This window comes from Polypterus senegalus, chromosome 6, assembly GCF_016835505.1.
Source record: "Polypterus senegalus isolate Bchr_013 chromosome 6, ASM1683550v1, whole genome shotgun sequence".
NCBI classification, from domain to species: domain Eukaryota; kingdom Metazoa; phylum Chordata; class Cladistia; order Polypteriformes; family Polypteridae; genus Polypterus; species Polypterus senegalus.
In genome coordinates, this window is record NC_053159.1 from 125,792,390 (window position 1) to 125,819,362 (window position 26,973).

Here is a 26,973-nt window from a genome sequence, read left to right on the forward strand (position 1 = left end):
ATGCACGCTGTATACTGTAGTGGAGGTGACTGTGTGGTGGGTGGGTGGTGAACCGCCCCTCGCTACTCCCATTCATTCTCAGTAGCAAGCCTGCTTGTACTGTTATGTACATAGCAGCAAGTTGTCTCTTGTCAGTACACCAGAGATGCGGACGAGGGATACCTACCTGCTGTGATAGTGTGTACAGTGCTGTGCAGAAGAGCTCATCGTAACCTTTTGTCTTCACCCTTCAACAATGTCTCTAAAACACAAATCTGATGCAAGTGCTGGTGATATAGTAAAGAGGAGAAAAAAAAAAATCACCATTGAAAATAAAGTAGAAATAATAAAAACGTCAGAGAGAGGTCAGAGCACTTGGTTACAGTCGGTCAACAATAGCATTTATTAAAATGTACCTGTTCCGACTTACATACAAATTCAACTTAAGTACAAACATAGAGCCCCTATCTTGTATATAACCCGGGGACTGCCTGTACAGGCATTAATGGTATTTCTAATAATAATAGCATGAAACTATTACGAGATCACAAATGAAAAACTTAAACATGTTGGACACTCTTATCATTAGAGTATTTGTTCTTTCAAATCGACAGGTCACCATTTACTTTTTACTTTAAACAGTCAGTGTGGCAAAAATGAAAAAGTCCATGAATATCATCCTGAGGACTGTCGAGTTAAACAATCCAGTTATTGTGAAAGTAAGCACAGAATTAACCCCACTCCATAGAATGCATTTGTCATAAAAAGGTAAGGAAAGCAGATGGTATTTATTATTTTATAATAATGTAGTATGACAATATTCATGCAAAATAATCCAATTAGTGTGATATGTTAATGAATGCTTCTAAGCCTAAACACAAAATCAAATATTCTTTTGCATGAAATGAAACATGCTGTCGATGCCCTTAACAGTAGTTTATGTCCCTTTTCAACTATACAAGTTAATACCAGCTCCTCACCAAAGGTCCATGCACAAATTGACAATTTTTTGGATGCTGCTGGTAAACAAAGTCAACTTGGCAAATACCAAAAAACTACTGTTGAACTTTACCCTCATTCATAGTCTTTAAAAAATAAAGTACTGTTCATAGATAAAATCACCTACCTTCACTAATAACAGCCTCAGAAAACTCAAGTGAAAAATCAATGCAATAAAACCTATTATTACCAGGCAAAGCAATGTGATGAATGTGTTTTGGACACCTCCATCTGTACAAGCGCATGAAGCAGAGATTTAAGACACATTTTTGTAAACTAACATTAAAGTATTCAGGGCAAACTAACTGCTGTTAATCACAATAAAAATAGAAGCCAACTGGTTTATACCATCTGAGTACCAACTCAAACCTTTGAACCACCGCTGACATACATCACTAATGCACAAAGTATAGTGAGCCATAAGGCACATTAGATGATTTTACCTTGATAGAATTACCAAACGCAAGTGCTTTTGGCTGTTTGAATAGAGACTTTTGCATACTGTTTGCATTAAGTATTCAAAAAGATGTTAAACATACGCTCTATTTGCTGCATAAATGATACAAAGTGAAAATCTCATCTATAAATTAAACATTCTGGTAACAATGAAAGTAAATGGGATTTGAAGTAACTTAACACCTTTAAGAAAAATCTACAAATTTCACTTAAATTACTGAAACATTAAAACCTGAGTTAGGAATAAAGTGAACAAGAAAAAGCTTTTTTAAAATAAGCATTCATAATATTCCAGAAATTCTTACTTAAATCTTCAACTTATGTTTAAATGGAATAAAAGAGCATAAAAAACCTTTTAAAACAGGCTAAAAAAGTGCATAAACATTTACAATTAATATTAAAACTGAAGGCAAACATCTGTTGTTCAGCAGTATTAAATACAAACTGCACTAAAAGTCCAAGGGAAAAAAAAATTCTAAAATACTATGACTGCATGGAATAGCAAGAAAACAGAACACCTAGACAACATATTAGCTGTGCCTTTGCAGTTTGTCTTGCAAATGCATACATAATTTAGCACCATAAAACACTGATCCCTGGGGGCATCTTCAGTTAGCCCACTGCCTGACTCACATATAACTCTAAAGGTGATTATGGCAGCATATCCTCTACTGTACACATTTTGATTAAACCAGCACATACTGCCAATTTCTACCGATGGCCCTTTTTAACTATGGAAAAATTCTCAAAATGAACATATGCATTACAATGACTGTTCCATTGAATCCTTTAGAAAAGGACCGCAGGTGGCTTTTTGGTATTTACAGACCTGAAAAGCCAGCAAGGACTAATCAGGATAAAACAGCTGGCAGCGAAGGCGCATGCTTAATAAGGAAAGGAAGGTAAGGCTAAAAGGTGAACAAGTGTTGTGGCAACCACTGTTCCGTGGGTCACCTGAACTCAAGTAGGGGCATTTTTACATCTGTCCATGAGGAAGTACCACTGGTCCTTGGAAACCATTGGGAAAGGTTCCGAGATCTTGACTAGGTCGACCTTGCAGGAAGCGCAGAATCTTGTCAATGGTGGCTTCCTGGTACTCATGTGACCACCTGCAAAATGAATAAGGGGCAATTCATACCCAAAAAGAGAGAAATAATGGTAATACAAGAGGGTTAGGAAACACCAAAAAAAAGTAGATCTGCTAAAATACATTTATTAAAATTACAGTGAAGTCTTATGATAAGAACATAAGAAAAGATAAGCAGGTCTTAGAGTACGACACATCTTTTCTTTTCAATGAATCCAACAAAGTCTGATGTTGTACTGAATAAGATGCTGTATTCTGTGTATGTGTTCTATTTATTGCCTGATGATGGTACTGTACTGCTCTCACTAGCTTGTGGCAGACATGCTAATAGACTTCACTATACTATGTACACAACAGTAACTTTTAACCTGAATATGCAAAATCTGAAGTTTTCCACTGTGCTACTTTAAAATTACACTACTGGACATCTTATTCAAAATATACTTTTCTGCAAGAACAGCATTTCCTAACATCTGTATACATTGTAGTTTTAAACAACTTTAACACTTGTCTGTTTCTTTCTTGAACTCATATTAAGTAATACATTTGACAAATGAGAGGGGATACCAAGCTCATTTCTGCTGGCATACACTACTGGGCAAGTCATGGACCTACCAAGAAAGTTATTTTTAAAATAAGCTATCCATACATTACGTGTTCATTTGCTTTTGAAACACAATACAATGATAAAATAAAAACAAAGCACAGACATGATAAAAGTGACAAGTTCTTGTGTTTTTTTTGTTTTTTTTTAAAAGATGATTTTTTGTGCATTCCCTTGGAATGCAAAACTTAAGCAATTTGTTTTTACTACATTGTTATATAGAAGAAAAAAAAAAAAAACGTATACCAGTACTTCTGTGGTAAATTCTAATGTAATAAAAGCTTATTGCATGATCTGCCAAAACTATGATTTTTCTGCTTTTTCTTATTTTCCTTGCCATACTGATCCTTCACATATTTAAATATGTTGCGGTTGAAATCTAATGTGCCATATGCAGATTTTTGCTCCAAATGGGTCTTAATTATGTTGGTATTGTGTTTACAGTAGGTATAGTGCTGAAAGATGATTTTTTTTGTCAGTCACATTGTCAAAGGACTAGCATGATGAATCAAAATTTGCTTGATGCAGGTTCCTTCCACCTTCGCCTTGCCCAGTTTCTTCAACATTTCTTTGTGACAGTTTGAATGCCATCATAAAAATCTGGCTTAGTAAGCTAATGCTCACTAACTATAGCCTTTCTAATTTACACTATAATCTTAGGTCTGTCTATACCCTAGTAATCTATCAAATTCTATGAAGTTTTTGATTGTTAATGTAGATAAAAGTACACACTTTACTGCAAACAAATGCTCTGGTTACTAGTAAAACAGGATTAAAAAAAAAAAAAACAGCAACCACTGAAATGGCAAAAAGATAGATTTAAAGTATTAACCCCTCCCTAGTACTCACATGACTCCATTAAATTTAATGACAGCCCTCATATCTTCAGGAAGGCTCTCAGGGTCAGGCCATTGAAACTGATCAATAACAGGAACAATGTTCTTTTTATCATTCAATGCAGTAACAATCTCCTGAAATGAGATAAAAAAAATTATAAAAGTTAAGTGGAAAAGTGAGCTATTAAGGAAAGAAATGAAAGGAAATGTGGCAGGGAACTTTGCTCTCACCTTGTGGACCCAGTCTTTCATGTCTTGGTCACCCATGCACTTATCCAGTGCATTAGCTGACAAAACCAGAATGAAATTACGAGCTCGCTTTACACTTTGGAGCAATTTATCCTCAAATTTACCAGCCTCCAGTTTTTCTACGTCAATGAAAACACTGAAGCCACGTACTTGTAGATGAACCTTTAACAGGCTAAAAGAGAACGATAGAATGTGACCATTTTCATATGATTGTCTTAATATATTTGAACACAGTTACATCTGGTCATTTTCAACATTTTAATGCTACCTAGATATAAGTAGCCTTGGCTGTCTATGCTCTTCTTTTTAATTTTGAAAGATGATATGCCTTATATAATAAGGTAAACAATAATGTCCAAAAAAAAATTGCCATTTGCTTTAAATATACAATCCATATAAGAAATTCAGTGATATTTGGCAATGGAGGGAGAGAATATACTTTTAAAAGCATTTCTTCTTAAACAGTGAAACAATCTGAGAAAATACTGGAAACAACGCCTTACAAATAGATTTTCGAACTCTTAATGGAAGATCACCTTAGACAAAATACTCTTTCATGATAACCTACACTACTCTATTAGGTACTTGTTTTACCTTGCTCAACTAGAAAAATTCTAATCCACCTACTATAGTAAAATGGTTTCTTAAAATTAGAGAAAATTAAATTCCTGCAACAAGCAACATTTTAGTACAGCCAGTCCCTCAAAGCTGTATTCTCCTAGCAATTCTCTAGTAATCCCTAAACATGGTCATTTGTTTTAAACCTTTTACCTTTTTGCAATATGAATGACTGCTTTTTAATAAACTCTCCTACTCTTGCTCTCTTGATTCATGGGGTATGCCGTTTTAATCATGACTGTTGGATGGAACACTTCATCTCCAGCTCAGTGTATAAATTTCATAATTTGTAAAAATTCCTTAATGTAAAAAAAGCAGTACTACCACGAGCATATATTGGAAATTGACTAGGCATTGTGAGGCATCCTTTAATTCCAAACCTGGCAAGCTGAGAGCCAGTTGTCCTCCTGTAGCTGATAAACACATCTGGACCTTCCGCTTGTGATTCTTCTGTTCTGCTGGGCGTGCCTACCGGAGATAATCCTGCATAAAGGAAAGAAAGAAAAAAAAAAAAAAAAAAAAGAGTTCAATAAGCATAATGACATTTTTCCTTATTGTGGCACACCAAACAATTGTCCTATGAGAATAAAAAGTGACCATGAGCTTGTTCAACCTCTCCCCAGAAAGATGAGAACTGGAGATAGTGAAAAGGGAATTGGAATGCTATTTACAAAATACTTTTAGCATTAAATCCTTGGTGAATAGCAGAATATTTGGCAAAAGCTACATCTGATTAACACTGATAACAGATATAAAATAACTTTATGTAGACTAATGCACCAGCAGGCACCCAACAGTGAAACCACCACCACCTCTTTCTCTAGCTCGCAAGCTCATCCTCTTTTTCAGCCCCAATGGCACACTATCAATCTGCAAGCCTCTCTCTCTCCCCCCCCTTTCTATCATTTTTCCTGTTTTAGTTTCTTTTCCTCTTCCCTCTTTCTCTAGTCGGCCCGTACTAATATGTCTTATATAAAAATGAGAGGAAAAAAAAAAAAAAAGTCATGAATTTTAAAATAGCTTTTTATTCCGCAAGTCTTTCCTTTTGACAGCATTACGATGTTCCTGTATATATGTGTGGAGAGTCTTTTAGATGTTTGTGCCACGTATACCGCTGGTATTGCATGCCATGAAATGCTGTAAACTGCATTTCTTGTTGACTTTTTGCTTTTGGCATTGAAAAGGACAGTTCGTAAAAAGTGTTTGCCAGTTTGTGTGCCATCTTGATTACAGATCAGGACAGGGCACATTCTGTACTTTGACACGCCACAATAATAAGGGAGGGTGTGGTAAGTGCAGTGGGGGTCAGAGTTGGAGTCAACCGTTTGTGTTTGCATTTCTTACAAACAGGTGCTGCTTTTGTGCCCATTAAGGAGTAGCCAGGGGAGAAAGAATAAAAGAGTGACACATGACAGGGGACAATCCCAAAAATACAGAGGGTATAATATGTTCCAGAGAGTGTCCCGGATGTACTTACTCTGTGGTTACTTAAGAGAGAAAGAGATCATCCATGACTACTCCAGATTGATAGGTAGCAAGGGACTGTGATGTGGGATGTGGAATCCTGCTGCACATGATGAAAGGAAAGTAGCCTGGGAGCCAATCAATCATGTCTGACACTCCTTTTAATAAATCAATAGGAATTCAGGGTTACTTTGGACCACCTTAGAGAGCTCTGACGGAATGGACCAATGATTTTTATAGAACATCGCATACATTTGGAATTATGGAGATGGGGGTGGATTTCAGGGGTTGTTCTGGAAGTAATGCTTAAATGAAATTCGACCACCACTCCATGTTTATTTCCCACTGAGCATAAAGTCAAGATGGAATTTAAAGGAAGAGGCTAATGTCAGAATACAAGAGAGCAAATATGATTTGAGAAACTGAGATTATAGGTCTATTTAGTACTCAGGTATAGTGTTTGAAGTGAGCAGTGATTGGGTGCAAAACACTCTACCACATAGAAAGGGACACGTAGCTTGTGTTTGGCAGGTGCTGTAGAGAAGCAAGGCCTGTCTGTTCTATTTGTTCATTATCTTGAGTTCTCCCCTTTTATTATAATAGATGCTGTGCTTTGATGTTATTGATTGAAGGACTGAAAAAAAATTAAACAAGACTTGCATAGATGGTCTACCCTTCATCTTACTTTAGCAGGGATAATTAATACTATTAAGATGAATATCCTCTCTAAGCTGCTGTTTCTATTTCAAAACATCCCCTTTTACATTAACAAATCATCTTTTAAGAAATTAGATTCAATTGTAACCTCATTTATTTGGAATTCGAAATATCCATGCATCCAAACAATGACCCTACAATGACCCAAATCAAAAATGGCATGGCTTTACCTAATTTTCAATTACGTTACTGGGCGGCAAACATACAAACTATAAAAACCTGGACACTGACACAAATAGATGAACACACACTAGCTTGGTCTGCAATAGAAATTAAATCCTGCAGCACCTCCTTGTATTCTTGCCTTGTACACCTGTAAATACAAGGTACTGTCAATGTACTAACAACCCAATTGTCCGTCATTCACTCAGAATATGGAACCAATGTAGGAAGCACTTCAAGTTAGAGAATATTTTATCTGTGGCACCTCTACAGGATAACCATTTTTTCACCTTCTCAAACTTACAGTTTTCAATGTTTGGAAAATGTATGGGAATAAATCACTTAGAGATGTGTATATAAATAATGTCTTTGCATCCTATGAGCAATTACACTCTAAATTTACTTTCCCATCAACACAAAATTTTTCCACTATCTCCAAATAAGAAACTCGCCAAACAAAATCTGCCCAATTTTCCTCACCTCCCGCCTATTTCTATTCCAGAAGAGATCAGTCTTGAAGACTCAAACAACATTTCTATAATATATAAAACCATTTTAAAGTCCCTTCCTTTTAAAAATCCCAAAGTACAGTGGGAAAAGCATCTCTTACTCAATATTTCAGAAAAGGAGTGGAAGGCAGCCATGCACAGAACTCACTTGAGCTCCACATACGCAAAACATTCAATTAACCAGCTTAAACTTTTTTTTATTGAGCACATCTATCTCGTTTAAAATTGTCCAAAATGTTTCCAGGGCAAAATCCAACCTGTGAACGTTTCGATCAACCTCCAGTTTCACTAGGCCACATTTTGGGCGTGTACCAAATTAAATTCATTCTGGAAAAAGTTTTTAAATGCCTATCAGACAGCCTTGGTGTCACAATCACGCCTAAAACATTAACAGCTGTGTTTGGTGTATTCCCAGATGGGCTTAAAGTGAAGAACGACAAACAATCTGTAAATGCCTTTACTCCAGTATTAGCACGTAGACTTATCTTGCTCAACTGGAAGAATCCTAATTCACATCTGTTAAGTCAGTGGGTTACTGATGTTATAAACTATCTGAAATTGGGGGAAAAAAATCTAAGTCTCTCTTAGAGGATCTGTTCAAAACTTTAAAACCTGGCAGGATCTAATCAATAATATTTTAGAATAAGTACTTATATTGGGGAGAAAGGCCATTCTCTCTTTATCATGAGTGGGGGTTGAATTGAATTTAGTTTGATAGGTTTGACTTGATTGTATGAAATGTTACATGCTTTAAATAAATTCAATAAAATTAAAATAATAATAATAATAAAATAGGAAAACCAGTTTAAATCGGCTTAATGGGTCATTGATAAAGAGCCCAAAAAGAATATGAACTTAAATTTTTTGAGAAAAAATGTTGGCCGATTGATTTTTTTTATTCAGAATTTAAGAGATGTAGTGTTCTACATTCACTGCAAGTTGGTTATTAGGAGTATATGTCACAAAAATCCTTATATATAATGGTGTAAGAGTTATTTGTTTCTAAAGTTTTTGAGAATACCAAGCCCTGGTGAAAAGGTAGTAATCAACAACCTAAAAGTCATTACTATATCTGACACCTGGACATTCCCTGGTGCACTTTTTTTGAAAACACCATAACTTAAGCTGAATTTGCACAAGTCTTTTTACCCTGTGAATATTCTACAGTTCATCTGATCACTCATAATTTATGATTTTGGAAGCCAAAGTGTTTGTTACATATTAAAAATATGAAGATTTTTCAGCTCAAATCAAATGTTTAATGTGTGTGAAGGTTAGTAATCATTACAGGTTTAATACAAGTATTCTTCTGTTCCTTTTTATAACATTAGAACAAATTGACAAGAAAGGGCCATTCAATGCAACAATGGTCATCAAACTGATTTACCTTGTTGCTCAAGTCATGTTTTGAAGGTCTATAAAGTCCTACTGTATAACACACTACTTGGTAACATCTCATTTGTCTATAGTTCTCGGTTTCAAGAAAAAAAAACTGAAAAAATTGCTTTGCTAAGTGTACATTTAACAATATTCTACCTGTGCTCCATGTTCTTGTTGAAAAAATCATTTTAAAATAACATTTTAATATACACCACTGTTGCTTAATGATACATTTACAGCTGGTATTTTTTATAAAATGTTTTGGATACTGTTTGTGCTAAACAAATTCACTAATTTTATATTCTGAGATTTTTTGTATTTTCTTTTACATATTACAGAGGGTAGAGGGTTTTAGTGGAAATATGGTTTTCTGGTAAATTTTCCAGACAAATTTTTATTTAAGTATTATCTGAGAATTTCTTTTAACCATAAGTTTCATAAACAGTCTCTATAGATTAATAAAAAAAGGTTCTCTTTAGGAAGGGTCAGTTGTGTGCAAAGTCTGTATCTCCACAGGCACCCACATACTTCAGAAAACGTGAAGTGAACACCTCTACACATGTCTACAGTAAAAGAGTCTCCTTTTAAACTTTAAATGTTGTTGCACAGGTTGCATACTGGTGTTTCTGCTGATCATCAAAACTATAAATGTGTGTTGTTTGCAGTACATGCACAGTCAACCCAAAAATGTAATTATGGAGGTGCATGGACACAAATGTAGCCATCTGCATTGACATAATTTTGACTGCTTGTTTAGGTGTGGAACTCCAAACATGGAAAGAAAGTATTAATTGGCCTCACACCAGTAGCTGACAAGAACAACCAAACTTGACAAACTTGCCAAAAAGGCACACTTCATGGGTAGTTGAATTAGTGGCTACAATATTTTGTGTCTTATTTTGAACACACTTTGTGGACTTTAGGACTAACTGGTAATGTTTATCATCATGAACGGACACATTTGCTTAGTCCACAAGTCCCCAGGTCTGCACAGAAATAGTAAGATTCTTCTTACAAGGTTGTCAGGCTTATGACTTTCTGGCAAATGGGAAGCATTGTTTGGTTACATTATAATAAAAAGGTTCCCAGTGATAGCACATAAACAAAAAGTTCAAAAACCTGGCTTAACGGTGATGTTACTTTTCCTTGTATCTTACCTTTAGCAGCTTCTAAGATTTTGTAGCGGTGAACCCCATTTTCGATGCCACAGTCAGTTTGAAGCTGCTGCTCAGTGACACTTGGCAAGGAGGATCGTTCCAAGCCACACTGCAACATATTATAAGCGTACTGCCGGAAGCGGGGGTCCACACCTCCAAGCCAGTCTGCTAAGTTGCTGGGGTCACAGGTTGAGTAGTTTGCATAGGTTTTGAGCTCCCTCAGTTCCCGGAGAAACCTTCCAGTTAAATGAGAAACAGATTTGTAAGGAGAAGAAATGCCAACTGAGAATTTAGTATACATGCAAAAATTAACATAGAATCCCAAGCTCAAAAGTAAACAAACACAATGCAGAAAGACTACTTAAGGACTTGAATAAAATAAAGAAATCCAATCTGAGCAATGCTGCTAACCATTTGAATTTTTAGTGCACTAGCTTATGTAGATAGTTGCTCTTTACATGACACTAAAACTACTTGTAAATAACATTCATTTACAAATGCAATATGTGTATGCTCTTCAGGTAATTTCTGACACTAAAAAAATAGGGCAAGTTTAAAAATGTATAATTCCACTTCAACAGGTCAGGAGATTAGATACTTAAATTGTTTACTCTCAAACTTTATGTTTTAACATATATTTATGGCAAACTATAGCATGTGATTCAACATTAAACATAATTTCAACATTAAAATACATTTTAACCTATGAATGCTACAATATCAAGAATTGTACTCCTCCATTAACTAAATCTATTTAATTCAGTTCAATGACCCAACTACAAAATCCTGGCAGCATTTGGTGTCAACCACTAATCTAGTTTCATTCACAGTCTTACAGGCTGTTAGGCCAGGGCAGGTAACATACTGAACATTTATCTAGATTATGCAATTAGTTATTAGTGAGATGTTATTACAGGAGACAATTGATTTTTTAATTATTAAAAAAAATGCACAAAATTAACAAGTCAGACTAATTCTCCTAAAATGCATCTTAGGACGTGGAAGCATCCAATCAGCATTAGGCAAGGGTCTAAGATGCTCAGTGGATGATAAAAAATTCTTGTAACTATAAAGGTGTAGATTATCTGGCAAAGGCTCATTCAAAATGGTACAGGACAAAGACCACCACCCCAAGAGTGTGAATTGTGGATTACCAGTCAAGTCCTTTTATACCAGTGTTGACATTCAGGTGCCAGCAAACCTGGTCACTGTGAAAGTACCCCTGCAAACACAAGCTGATTTGGTGGTAGAAATGGGGATTGGGAGAACGAAGGTAAATATAAAATTATAAAGTCAACTGGTAACAGTATACTGTACATCTCCATGGTGCAACATGGGATTCAGAGAACCTTTCCTAGTCTGAAAACACCACAACAATGGTCAAAAAAGCACATCAGACTGCACTTTCTGAGCGTACTCAGCAAAACAACTTGGAGCAAAAACTATTGGTGACTTGTTACTGTTCAACCATCGAGAGCGTTCTGGCATATCGTGCCACAGTGTTGTACGCCAGATGCACAGCAAAAGACAAGAAAACTCTCCAAAGGCTGGTATCTACCATCCTTGGAAGATATTGCCCACTCTCACTACCTCAATCCGGGTGGTTTGGCTTGAGGTGGGTACGGCAATGTGCTGTAATCAGCGTATGCTCCCAACCTCCTCCCTCCTGCTCCTCCTCCTCACCATCTCACCAGAGCCACAAATATCATTAAGGATCTTTCACAGCCTGGTCACCACCTGTTTGAAATGTTGCCCTATAGATCTTTGAAAGCACAGACCAACAAATTCAGAAACAGCTGTTTCAATCCAATGGCCATAAATAGATTGAGCAAAAAAAAGCAAATTAAAGGCAGGTTAAATAATTTTTGGTCAGTGCTGGCAAATACATTCATACATGCCACTGCTGCTATTGTGCAGTTACTCCCCAGTGAAATTGTATTATTTATTGTATTACTACTGGTTTCATTTTATCTCATTTCTTTTTAAGTATATATTTTACATATAATACTGTTTTTTCTATAAACTGGGCTAAATGTGCAATATCCTTTAGTGCAAGAACATTTTTTTTCCCCCACAATAGTAGTGTTGTTTGCTTGTTGTTCCCAGTTAGAGTGGCACTCATAATTCCGTTGCAATTTTTTTACAATGACAACAAAGGCTATTTTATTAATTTATATTCTATTCTAGATTGCTCAAATTTATTAGACACCTCCACATTTATGGCCAACCAGAGCACAGAAGTGCCGAGACATCATGGTCCACTAGAGGGCTCTTTAGCCCGGCTAATTTGTAGCTGCAATTTTGAAGTGATTTACAGCATGGACAAATGCTCACTTGATGGAGTAAGAATAATAAATTTGGTACATTTATTTATTTATTGAAATTTCCAAGCAGTAGAAAGCATGTGGCTGGATATTGCTTATATAAGCAGAATTTTTGTGCAGAGAAACTGCTGACAAGATTCTTGAAGGCAACCCATCAGAGAATCCTGGATCAAAAACAAAACACCATTTAAATCAATGTATTATTAACTTTAAAAATTAGCACACAAACCTGTACAGAATCAAAATGTTTAAACAACATTCAAGGACTACATATTTCAAAAAATCCCTACGGTTATATCAAGAAGTACAATAAAAAGATAATTAAATGCAAAATTACCTAACCAAACCTTCAATATACAACAATGGGATTAGTTAGCACATGGTATCCAATTCAATGACTTTCTAAAGGCTTAACTGAGACCTAACCATACATACATATTAATATACATAGACCCCAGGTCCCAATTAAGTGGTCTAATCATAGCATCTGGAGACACCGTGTAATCCTTAATAGTACTCTAGTCGCAGCAGAAATGATTAACCACAGCATCTAAACCAGTTTTCTAATTAACAGCCTTAATCCACCACCATCAAATACAACCAAAGAATTACATAATTAGGAAATAAAGGAAAATTAAACAAAATTAAAAAGATGAAAAAAAATGTAATTTAAACTGAAATAGTTTTTCAAAGAAATATGCAACAAGGAATAAAAGACACAAAAAACAAAACCAAGGGTTGAAATCCATATGAAACCATGACAGCACTACAATATAATTATTTACTACACACCGACAGTAAAATCTATTTTGCTCATATTAACAGTAACTAGTACTGTTAAATTCCACAAAAATAAAGTCATCAAATATAAATAAATGTTTAAATAAATTTATTGCAAACAAGAAATAGAATGTAAAGATAATGTGACAATTAAAAAGTATTTTTAGTATTACATAATTTAATTGACAGTTACTAAAATCTTTCTTGTTAAAATACTGTAAACTACAGCTGGGCAATATGACGTTTTCTTTATTTCTTAACATAGTCACCTTAAAGATTGAAGGTCAGCTCCATATAGACATGTACATAGACAATTTCCATACAGATAGCAAGACCTGGTATATTTTCTTACAATAGTATTATGAAATATTAGAGGAGGAAGCACATTTTTTTCAAAATTTACCAATTTCAAAAACAGCTATGCCTCCTTACTACTTTTGTTTTATATCGCCACTACTTATTTTTCAGTTTTCTTTGGATGTATTGCATTCAACACCTCGCCTGCTTTGCCAACATCTGTGTCCACCAGCCACTTCATCTCAGTAAATGCTGCTCCTTCTCTCTCCATTTTATATATGGAAAGACTGGATTCATTACCACACTATTCACAGATCATAATACATGTATTATACAATACATTTCAGTTACACATATTTTACAATTTATATCATTTTTAATGGTTCCCAATTATGCTATTGTTACTTCATGATTTTTAGCGTCAGTTACTGTCATTCTGTATAATGCATGCAGGTATTCATTTTATAACATTCACCAGAATAATAAGTACTGCATTTGTGGACACCAAAAGGCATATTTTGCAAGCATTGTTCCCAACAGCTTCTTGAATCCTTGTTTCTCTAAAGTTTAGACAGGTACTTTAAAGGGCCAGTGCCAGGGAAAAATCTGAGGAGGGCAGTGATATTTTGGGGAGAACGGAGCCACTGCAACTATCCAGCAAAACTTTACTTTCAATCTCAATGAACACATTGCTAACTTTTTATTACAACTTACTATTATAAATATCAAACTTTTTTTGCATTAATTGATACGGAATTATCTTATTACTAGATTCTAATCAAAAAACATTTGATTGATTTCCTCCAATTTATAATAACTTTAACAGACCACAACAGACTCCGGGATTACCAAAACAAAGTATTTATAAACATTACTGCAAAATGAACATGCTTTACCTGGAATATCCAACTATTATAATTAGGAAGTGAATTCAATTCACTTGCTAAACAAAAAGGACAAACTCAAAATGAAAATAAAACAAGTAATGTGGCTTACCACATAACTGATAAACAAATACTGAAAAATTCACACCAATAAATAAATAAATAAATAGGCTGCTGGTTTTGTTCCTGCTTATAATGTATGTGGTCATCTGTCCGTTTTTTTCCTCACACTCATCACTACCACCAGGCAGCACTGGGGTAGTCGACACACCGATGCTAAATAATGGCAGAGAATGCAGATTTTAATTAACTGTCAAAAAAAGTGGTCTAAAGAAGTTGTCAAAAATCAAAAAATTTGATAAATTGGCTACATGTACAGGTTTACAGGTTATATACATTGTCTATGCATCCCAAATCAGTTCCTCTGCAGCATCCACATGGCATGAAGTTGGACAGGGAGTAATAAAATAACCTCAGCACTTATCAAGGATTCTTCTCCCTGGCAATGAGAACCACCAATGCTTATTCTACTCATACCCAACTCCAAAGTTTACTCATACCTAACATAAGCTACCATAATCATTCAAAGACTGGTTGCAGCCATAAAACTACATGGACCCTGATGTCAGTTTAGACATTGTATACATAATGCAGAAATAACTCTACACTTCAGTAAATTGAGATTTGCCAATACATAAGAGAAAAATTGAGAGTGATGAATGCAGTCAATGAGAATGAGATATACAACTTAGAAAAGGCTCTAGCTTTAGAATACAATCATTAAGAAAAATAGTTAATTTCTGATAAAATAGAGTCTGACCTCTTCCTTGTGAGTCCAGTGGTCATTCCAAGGTCAGTGCTGAGGTCTTGCTCTGTTAAGTGTAACAGAAGGTCCCCGTCCACCTGGAGTCCCTGTTTAGGAAATTTAACAGCAAACACGCATGAGTTACTTTACTTTGTAAGTTCGTTTGTTAATGAAATTGCATGCACGACCATGCAAACCCATTACGATTTAGATATTTTAAAAAGGTTAAAAAACTCAATAAGACTTCATTACAATGTGAAAAATTAGGCCTTAGATAAATTCTTTAAACATTGTAAGTGTCACAGAAGACAGACGGGTATTCTGACCAGGAAGGAGACGAAGATCTTGCCTAGCCAGGTCACCATAGTGAAAGGAGTGCAGGAGTAGAGACAGAACCTGACTGGAACAGCCTATAATCTTCGTCCCTGATAAGATCAAACTGTAATGAATGAACTGGGTGAACATGGATACTGGGAGCAGTTGGCACCCCACAAGGAATGTAGCAGTGTTCCTCGAGGGTGTTCTAAATCAAGACACCTGCAGGGATACATGGGAATTGGAGTGTAAAAGTACAGCCAGGTCGCAATCCTTGGGTGCCAATATTGGTTTTCACATAACCCAGAAGTGCCCTTGGAATTCAGTACAATGACACTGGAAGCAGTCTCCGGTCTTGCTTGAAAAGGAACCCACCACCACACATCGGGGAGTCAGAATCATGAGGCACCGGGTGACAGTCTTGGAGGAAGGAAAGAAGGCAGAAGAAATTGATCCGATTTTGTATTTTTCTATTGATCTTTTGACTGGTGATTGTTGGAAATGTGTGGATGACAAACAAATAACTTATTTCAAACAAGAATTGTGTTGGGCATTATTATTATCCGTGGTTTGGGGCTCAGTGGTGCCCCCTTGTGGTTATAACATAATACACCATTAATGAAAAGTATGTTTTAAACCTAGATTTATTTTGTGCTTTACTGTACTTTGGAGTTTACTTTGTATCAATATTTCAAAGACAAAAAAAAAAAAACAAGATTTACTTCCCACTTTTACATCGTACACAGTATGGTGTAAAATCAACATAAATTACATTCTGAAGAAAACACTTAATACCTCTATCTTGTCTGAAGCCACATGATTCTTTGAATGGGATTATAATTTAAACTGACAATGCCATAATGTATGGCATGTGACTGGGATACACTACACAGTAGTGTGGTAAAAAAAGTGCAGACTTTCAATAAAAATGAGCAAAAACAGGCAAAATGTGTTTCCAAGGATCCTTATAATCAACTCTTGTAATCAAATCTACACAGGGATCTGTAGCTACAAGTTAAGAGACCCAAGAGATCTGAAACTGACAGATTTCTTTTTCATTTACAGTAATATCACATTGCCAACCGTAGTTTTAGAATGTATTAATAATGAATTGTGATGTTCATAGTAGCCTCCTTAGCATAACATTTGTTCTATTGCACTTTTTGCCTTGAAAAAATTTAATTAAATCTTACCTTTCTACTGTAAAACATGCAAAACACAAAGTTAAAAAAGTGTACAAAGTATAGTAATAAATATAGCATGAACAGTACACCGCACATGTGTGAGTGTCACTTTTGGATTCCCAGACCGCTTCAATTTCACTGCCTGAAGTCAGATTTACTTCTTCACGAAAGTGGACGAGAGGCATTTCTTACAAGACTCCATTATGAGGCTAGGAGAAGACGCATCTACACCATTACCCGGGTAATGCTCCAGCCTGACGCTTACACAAGTCTTGCCAATAACCATTACTAATGCTGTTAATAATAATAATTCTTTGCATTTATATAGCGCTTTTCTCACTACTTAAAGTGCTCAGCAATTGCAGGTTAAGGGCCTTGCTCAAGGGCCCAACAGAGATATTTACAGGATTCGAACCGGCAACCTTCCGATTGCCAGTGCAGATCCCTAGCCTCAGAGCCACCACTGTTGACACTTTATAGCCCGAGTAAACCTCAGATCTTATGCAAAACGCATTTACACCGTTACCAGAGTGACACTCGGGACTAACTTTTTTAGCACTGTTTTTACAGCCCGAGTAATGCTTGAGTCTAACACTAAGGAGATCAATTAACAATTACATTGTTATAGCATTTCTTTCAGTTTAGCATTCCATGGGAGCTTTATATGTCACACTCCCACAGGCCCAAGTTCAGCTCTGACATGGCAGACAAATTCACTGCGTTGCACATAGCCTTGTGGCATTATCACCATCCAAATTGAAAAGCACACCAGTTTTTCTTTGCACCTAGCTTTCTTCCCAATCCCTGCCCCTTGGCATCTCAGTTGCTGTTTTGCATCGAGAATGAGCTGCTGCAGCTCCTCTGTGCCCATCCACAATGTTCTGAACAGCTCTATTTACATGCCTCCTGTCAGGACTCAGCTCTTGAGGCACCCTGCTTTGTGGAGATTTTTGGTCAGATCATTATAATATATTTTGACTATACATGGCATTTGCTAAACTGTTTAACTGTACTATTTGGTTAAAAAAAAAAAAAAATTTCAAAACATTAATTGGATTAATTCATTTAATTCAAAAGTATTAACCAACTTTATTCTAAAAACAATATGCAATAATTCTGAAGGACGTGCAAAAAATACAGAAACCCTGCAAATATCACAACCTCTATAAACTGATGACACCATTTCTTACTATCATTCATCACAGTTTTTGTTTTCACTGATACAATAAAACAGCATTACTACACACTTACCTGGAAGCGCTCAATATAAGACATGAAACCTATTTGTTGCAACCATGTCTGCACTTCACTTGGCTTCCAGTTGGGTACAGTGGGTGAAATGCGGCGTGGAATGTCTTCTCCCATCATTCTTAGTGTCCGTTTAGCAAGACCTGATGTGATACCATCTCTGGAGTAGCTCACCAACCTCTTGAGACTTTGCACAGCACCAATCTCCTGAAATACCTGTAAGAATCAGACATGTTTTACTATAGAAATTAAGAAAAGAGGGTAATAAAATCCAAATATTTATTTAAAAAAAAACAAAAAAAAACAACACATTCATCGTTCCTGGTTTTTATAGATGATCTCCTTCAATTTTCAAAATCAGTTTACACCCAACCATATCTTACATTACAGCAGTGCAAGACTATTTGGATCATAGCTGGGCTACATGGACAGGAGAGACTAGGTTGAAACTTGGACAAATCTGTTTAGTATAAATCACCACTTTTTTCTCCAAAAGACAGAACTCAAATCATATGAAACGAGTTAAACTCCATGTACGAAATTTGATCAATTTTTGATTAGAGCAGTAATATTTAGTATTATAACATTAGAACAATCTAGATGAGAACAGGCCATTCAGCCCAACAAAGCTTGCCAGTACTATCCACTTAATTCTTCTAAAAAAGTAGAGTTTTTAAAGTTCCTAAATTCGTGCTGTCTACCACACTACTTGGTGTGCTTATTCCAAGTGTCTATGGTTCTCTGTGTAAAGGAAAACCTCCAAATGTTTGTGTGAAATTTACCCTTAACAAGTTTCCAACTTTGTCCCCTTTTTCTTGATGAACTAATTTTAAAATAACAGTCTCCATCCACTGTACTAATTCCTTCATAATTTTAAACACTTCAATCATGTCACTTCTTAATCTTCCTTTGCTTAAACTGAAAAGGCTCAGCTCTTTTTTTCTTTCTTCATAATTCATCCCCTGTAGCACTGGATTGAGCCTAGTCTCTCCTCTCTGGACCTTTCTTAGCGCTGCGGTGTCCTTTTTGTAGCCTGGAGACAAAAACTGTACACAGTACTCAAGATGAGGCCTCAAGAGTACATTATAAACCTTAAACATAACCTCCTTGGACTTGTACTCTACACACTGTGCTATATACAGTAACCGTACATTCCGTTAGACTTCTTAATGGCTTCTGAACACTGTCTGGAAGTTGATTGTGTAGAGTCCACTATGACTCCTAAATCCTTCTCATAAGGTGTAATGTCGATTTTCAGACCTCCCATTATGTATTCAAACCTAATATTTTTTATTTCCTATGTGTAATACTTTACATTTACTGACATTACATTTCATCTGCCACAAATCTGCCCAAGCCTGTATGCTGTCTATTATATATTACAGTAATCCCTCGCTATATCGCGCTTCAACTTTCGCAGATTTTATATGTAAGCATATCTAAATATATAACGCGGATTTTTCGCTGCTTCGCAGGTTCTGCGGACAATGGGTTTTACTTCCGGTACATGCTTCCTCAGTTGCCAGTTGACATATTGTTGATGCAAGTAACCTCAGATCTTATGCAAAACGCATTTACACCGTTACCAGAGTGACACTCGGGACTAACTTTTTTAGCACTGTTTTTACAGCCCGAGTAATGCTTGAGTCTAACACTAAGGAGATCAATTAACAATTACATTGTTATAGCATTTCTTTCAGTTTAGCATTCCATGGGAGCTTTATATGTCACACTCCCACAGGCCCAAGTTCAGCTCTGACATGGCAGACAAATTCACTGCGTTGCACATAGCCTTGTGGCATTATCACCATCCAAATTGAAAAGCACACCAGTTTTTCTTTGCACCTAGCTTTCTTCCCAATCCCTGCCCCTTGGCATCTCAGTTGCTGTTTTGCATCGAGAATGAGCTGCTGCAGCTCCTCTGTGCCCATCCACAATGTTCTGAACAGCTCTATTTACATGCCTCCTGTCAGGACTCAGCTCTTGAGGCACCCTGCTTTGTGGAGATTTTTGGTCAGATCATTATAATATATTTTGACTATACATGGCATTTGCTAAACTGTTTAACTGTACTATTTGGTTAAAAAAAAATTTCAAAACATTAATTGGATTAATTCATTTAATTCAAAAGTATTAACCAACTTTATTCTAAAAACAATATGCAATAATTCTGAAGGACGTGCAAAAAATACAGAAACCCTGCAAATATCACAACCTCTATAAACTGATGACACCATTTCTTACTATCATTCATCACAGTTTTTGTTTTCACTGATACAATAAAACAGCATTACTACACACTTACCTGGAAGCGCTCAATATAAGACATGAAACCTATTTGTTGCAACCATGTCTGCACTTCACTTGGCTTCCAGTTGGGTACAGTGGGTGAAATGCGGCGTGGAATGTCTTCTCCCATCATTCTTAGTGTCCGTTTAGCAAGACCTGATGTGATACCATCTCTGGAGTAGCTCACCAACCTCTTGAGACTTTGCACAGCACCAATCTCCTGAAATACCTGTAAGAATCAGACATGTTTTACTATAGAAATTAAGAAAAGAGGGTAATAAAATCCAAATATTTATTTAAAAAAAAACAAAAAAACAACACATTCATCGTTCCTGGTTTTTATAGATGATCTCCTTCAATTTTCAAAATCAGTTTACACCCAACCATATCTTACATTACAGCAGTGCAAGACTATTTGGATCATAGCTGGGCTACATGGACAGGAGAGACTAGGTTGAAACTTGGACAAATCTGTTTAGTATAAATCACCACTTTTTTCTCCAAAAGACAGAACTCAAATCATATGAAACGAGTTAAACTCCATGTACGAAATTTGATCAATTTTTGATTAGAGCAGTAATATTTAGTATTATAACATTAGAACAATCTAGATGAGAACAGGCCATTCAGCCCAACAAAGCTTGCCAGTACTATCCACTTAATTCTTCTAAAAAAGTAGAGTTTTTAAAGTTCCTAAATTCGTGCTGTCTACCACACTACTTGGTGTGCTTATTCCAAGTGTCTATGGTTCTCTGTGTAAAGGAAAACCTCCAAATGTTTGTGTGAAATTTACCCTTAACAAGTTTCCAACTTTGTCCCCTTTTTCTTGATGAACTAATTTTAAAATAACAGTCTCCATCCACTGTACTAATTCCTTCATAATTTTAAACACTTCAATCATGTCACTTCTTAATCTTCCTTTGCTTAAACTGAAAAGGCTCAGCTCTTTTTTTCTTTCTTCATAATTCATCCCCTGTAGCACTGGATTGAGCCTAGTCTCTCCTCTCTGGACCTTTCTTAGCGCTGCGGTGTCCTTTTTGTAGCCTGGAGACAAAAACTGTACACAGTACTCAAGATGAGGCCTCAAGAGTACATTATAAACCTTAAACATAACCTCCTTGGACTTGTACTCTACACACTGTGCTATATACAGTAACCGTACATTCCGTTAGACTTCTTAATGGCTTCTGAACACTGTCTGGAAGTTGATTGTGTAGAGTCCACTATGACTCCTAAATCCTTCTCATAAGGTGTAATGTCGATTTTCAGACCTCCCATTATGTATTCAAACCTAATATTTTTTATTTCCTATGTGTAATACTTTACATTTACTGACATTACATTTCATCTGCCACAAATCTGCCCAAGCCTGTATGCTGTCTATTATATATTACAGTAATCCCTCGCTATATCGCTTCAACTTTCGAGATTTTATATGTAAGCATATCTAAATATATAACGCGGATTTTTCGCTGCTTCGCAGGTTCTGCGGACAATGGGTTTTTTTACTTCCGGTACATGCTTCCTCAGTTGGTTTGCCCAGCTGATTTCATACAAGGGACACTATTGGTTGATGGCCGAGAAGCTAACCAATCAGAGCATGCAGTTAAGTTCCTGTGTGCTGAATGGCTTAGCGACAGAGTGCCGAATTCGATTCCACGGCGTTACAGTAACCAGGAAGTCTTTTCTCGCTCATTCAGCATTGTGTTTCGCTGTGTTAAGAGTTAACTTTTGTGCTCTTTTGTGTTTATCTTTGTGCATAGACAAGCCCTTCGTTATGGCTCCAAAACGATCTGCTCCTGCTACTGCTTCAGGGGCCGTGCCCAAGCGCCAACAGAAGATGCTAACAATTGCAGAAAAGGTAAAAGTTTTGGATATGTTGAAGGAAGGGAAAAGCTACACCGCTGTAGGACGCCATTACGGCATCAATGAGTCCACGATTCTTTTTGTTTAAAAAGGCGGAAAAGAATATAAGATCTACGGCCGCAGTGTCCTTTTAACCAGGGTGCAAAACGAGTTGTAAGTGGACATAATAAGGCAGTAGTTCAGATGGAATCTACTTTAGGGATTTGGATTGAAGACTGCCGGAAGAACAACAACGGTGGTGCTACACAGTCGCCTGAAGAGGCTCCTTTAGAAGAGCTGTAGTGCTGTCCTTTGTTGTACAGTAAAACTAAACTCATTGTTATCGGACAAGTCGTCATGTCATTGTTGGTGAGTAACCATAATTAATTTTCTACTTACAGTACTTAGTACATGTACGTACATTTAGTGTCACTGTACACACATTTACTGTATACAATTTTTCTTGCATTGTACGTATTTATTGCTGGTGGCCTGTCTATCGTAATCTCTGTAACATGTGATATCGGAGAAGCTTGATATCTTTAAAGTAATATTTAGGTTTTACTGTATATAAAGTGTGTTTACATACATAATTTCAATGAATCTCACCTAATATCTAAGAGAATACAAAGGTTTTATGCTGTATAACAGTGCCATGAATAAATATATATATATATATATATATATATATATATATATATATATATATAAACAAACAGTGTGGGAGAGTTTATAAGGGCTTAAAATATATAAAAATAACCATACAAACATATGGTTTCTACTTCGCGGATTTTCACCTATCGGGGTTTATATATATATATATATATATATATATATTAGTGTGTGTATATATATATATATATATATATATATATCTCTCTCTCCTGGACTACCACTACCACTTGAGGGTAAATATTAGCTGGTCCTGAAGATTTGTTTGATTTCTAATCTGAGCAGTACTTCTCCAATTTCCAAATCAATTAGTACCTCCTTAGTAGTCCCATTTACCAGTTAGAGGTAATCTACTTCCTCACTTGTGAAGACCTCAGAAAAAGGCTTATTTAGAGCAACCACTATTACAATGCCTGCATTTTTTAAATCCCCTTTTCTATTCCTGATGCACTTCACCTCACCCTTAACTGATCTTTTACTGCTAAAATACTGATAAAATGTCTTTGCGTTGTCTTTCCTCTTATATGCTATATTCTTCTCTGTCTTTTAGCCTCCCTAATATTCTTCTTAATGGTTGCCCTCATATTGTCATATATCCTACAATTCACATTGGAGTTATTAGTCTTATACACTTTATACAGCGTTTTTTTCCTTTGCAGCTTCTATTTTTAACTCTTTATTAACCCACTGCAATTTTTTTATTAATTCCAAATTTAGGTATGTATCTGTCCTGCATTACCTGTATAACATGTTTAAATTTGTTCCACTGCTCCTCAACTGTCTCCAATCTTAAAAGCTGGTCTATCTTCCTTTGATATTGCTATATAGTTGCTCAAACTTTGTGCTACCAAAGTTAAAATGAACAGTTTTAGTCTTTGCATTCACGCTTATGAAAAACACTTCTACTCCTCACCAAAGTCACTCCTGACATCCGAGACATTTTACCTTTGTATTGTTCTGTCATTACCTGTAAAACATGTTTAAACCTGTTCCACTGCTCCTCAACTGTCTCCACTCTTAAAAGCTTATACTGGTATATCCTCCTTAGATATTGCTACATTTGCTCAAACTTTGTGGTACCAAAGTTAAACTTGACAGTTTTAGTCTGCATTCAAGCTCTTGCAAAACACTTCTACTCCTCACCAAAGTCACTCCTGACATCTGAGTCATTTTACCTTTGTATTGTTCTGTCGTGACTTGATTCCAGCTTCAACACAGAGATAAAATGCTGCAATGCACTGCCCTTCCACACGCGAGCCATCCAACAATGGAATCAAGAGCTGTAGGTCAGCAGCCGTTCTGCCTTGGGTGTTATTTACATTTTGCAGGAGATTGCAGGCAAACTCATCAGGATCAAGTGAAGCAATAAAGGGCTCAACAAGTTCCAGTGTGCCTGAGCGGACTACTTCTTTTTCAATCTCTTTATTAGCAGCCAGCACAGTAATAGCCAGACACGCATGAAAACGTATCAGCTCATCCTCCTTGGAGAAGGCCAGTGGAAACAACCATTCAGCCGCCTGTTTAGAAATCATCAATCGCTGGCAGGTGTGGCCACCATGCATAGCACAGTTGGCAAGAGCCACAGCACAATGTTGCTGAACAGCTGGGTCAGTACTACGGCACCAGTATAGCACAGCATCTAAGGCTCCATTGGTAATTAGCTGAAAGCAAGTCTCTTCTGTGTGTTTGAACATGTGTTCCAGGATCCCTGAAGTGCTCACTATGAGCTGGGCATCGTCACGTTCACGGGACAGGTTCAGAATTACACCCAGACCCATCCGAGCTATGCGATCTCTGTAGAAAAAAGCAAAACATTTTAAATTTATTTCTATTTACTGCTGGATTCTACAGAAATGTTTATGACTCTGAATCAAAGTACTATTTTTTTGCTGATCTCAACCAGTCAGAGAATGTGAATCCTGCAAATTCACGGGACCTGTATGCATGTCAATAATGTAAACACCATAATTGGAAACATTTGAAGGATGCATACAAATCTGCAGTTTGTAAAAGAGGAGGCAGCAATTTATAAAATAGCTTTTCCTGAATATTGTAATTTTTTTTCCCTAGCCCCAACTCATTTTCTGTGGAAAACATTATTCATATGTGGTTTCTGTAATAATACATTGTCATGTCATTTCATTTAATGTAGTTGTTTTGCAAAATGCTCAATTTTTAAAAAGTTGGATAAAAAGAAATGAGAAAACTATTAATAATTAAGTAAATATGAATAGGAAGAGCATATAAAGTAAACAAATCCTAAATGACCTTTAAAAGGTTACAGACAAAATGTATTCATATGCCGAAATTATAGACGCCACACATATAGAATTATACACCCACTGAATCTTAAAGTGAACTGACAATGACCACAGAAACGATAGTGACAAAATGAAAATCAAAACCAAAATTCTAAATACAGTTCCACACATTACATACACACACCCTGATCAGAATAAGTCATATTAGTCCTGTAGAAGCTTTTTTGTGGTTTACTTACCGTTTTTTCAGCATTAGTGTGCACAGAGCAGGACATTTACTTCTGCCACAATCTTTGATACTTGCCTGTGATAAACATTAAGCTTACTGGCCTGTTGTTGCTTGGATTTGCCCAGTCACCATTTTTATATAATGGAGTACTATTTGCTATTTTCCAGTCCTTTGGAATTTCCCCAGTGTGCAAGATGAACCTACTCTCCTCCAATATGTCTTGTAGGATAGTCATTTTTAATATTGGTTTGTGATATGACTGCCTTCATAATGCAGGAAGGTTTAATATATTGTAGTAATCATGCTTGCTTTAAAAATACCAGATGATGTTTCCTGGTATAACACTTAGCATGTAATACAAAGACAGGATTACCTTCAACTATGAGACTGACAGCAACATGATACTCTACATCTTACAAAAGATTTAAAAATAAAGTTACAGATAATGGAAAAAAAAATGTAGTATAGCATCATTTCTAAAAACAATCAAAACTGAAGGTTGTATCTGCTATGGCTAATGCATTATCTGCTGGAAAGGAGGCAGATGAAGATTTGAATTACCAAAAAACTACATTCACTCATTTTAAATAAATGGTAACTTAACAGTTGTAAGGGCTGTGGATTCACAAAGTATTCAGACCACTTTATTTTCAATACACTTTATTTAATGGCAGATTTAATTTTAAATGGATAAATTTGCCATTTTTGTCCACCAATATATACTCAATAATCCATAATGACAAAGTGAAAATAAGTTTTCAGAAAGGTTTGCAAATTTATTATAAACAAAATCAAAATCTCAAATCTCTCATTTACAGTTGAAGTCAGAAGTTTCCATATACTTAGGGTGAATTCTTTACAACTCATTTTATAACCTTCCTACAGATTTTATATTAGCATACTATAAATTTGGCATATTGTTTATGAAATCTACTTTGTGCCGGGCAAAAGGAATTTTTTCCAACAATGGTCACAGACAGGGTATTTCACTTTTTTATTGACTATCACAATTCCAGTTGGTAACAAGTTTACATAACACTTTGTTAACTGTATCTTTAAACAGCTTGGAAAATTCCAAAAAGTGATGTCAAGCCTTTAGGCAATTAAACAATTTGCTTCTGATAGCCAATTAGAATAACTGGAGTCAACATGTGGATGTATATTAAGACCTACCATCAAACTCACTGCTTCTTTGCTGGACATAATGGGAACATCAAAAGAAATCAACCAAGACCTCATAAAAAATCATTTTAGATCTCCATAAATCTTGTTCATCACTGGAAAAAATTTCCAAATGCCTGAAGGTTCTATATTCATCTGTACAAACAATAATATGCAAGTATAAACACCATGGGACCACATGGCCACTGCTCAGGAGAGAGACGTATTCTTTTTCCTAGAGAAGAACGTACTTTTGCAAATCAATCCCAGAACAACAGAAAAGGATATTGTGAAGATGGTGGTGGAAACAGAAGGACAAGTATCTATATCCACAGTGAAATGAGTCATATATCGACATAACCCAAAAGGTTCCTCAGCAAGGAAAAAAAACACTGCTCCAAAGCCGCCATAAAAAAGCCAGAGTACAGCTTGCAATAGCACATGGGAAAAAGATCTTGCCTT

The 26,973-nt window shown here is 36.0% G+C and overlaps 1 protein-coding gene across 1 annotated transcript in view; it reads right to left on the reverse strand.

The window, feature by feature from the left end:
* Positions 1-359: 359 nt before the first annotated feature.
* Positions 360-26,973, reverse strand: part of sarm1 (sterile alpha and TIR motif containing 1) — a 32,352-nt gene continuing 5,738 nt past the window's right edge. Inside the window, exons 4-11 of the mRNA XM_039757077.1 lie at positions 24,036-24,654; positions 20,360-20,572; positions 15,323-15,414; positions 10,218-10,453; positions 5,209-5,311; positions 4,193-4,382; positions 3,975-4,096; positions 360-2,543 (exon numbers count right to left, since the gene is read on the reverse strand). Of these exons, the coding sequence (XP_039613011.1) occupies positions 2,411-2,543; positions 3,975-4,096; positions 4,193-4,382; positions 5,209-5,311; positions 10,218-10,453; positions 15,323-15,414; positions 20,360-20,572; positions 24,036-24,654 (1,708 nt within the window). The 3' untranslated portion in view covers positions 360-2,410. The remainder of the gene's footprint in view (positions 2,544-3,974; positions 4,097-4,192; positions 4,383-5,208; positions 5,312-10,217; positions 10,454-15,322; positions 15,415-20,359; positions 20,573-24,035; positions 24,655-26,973) is intronic.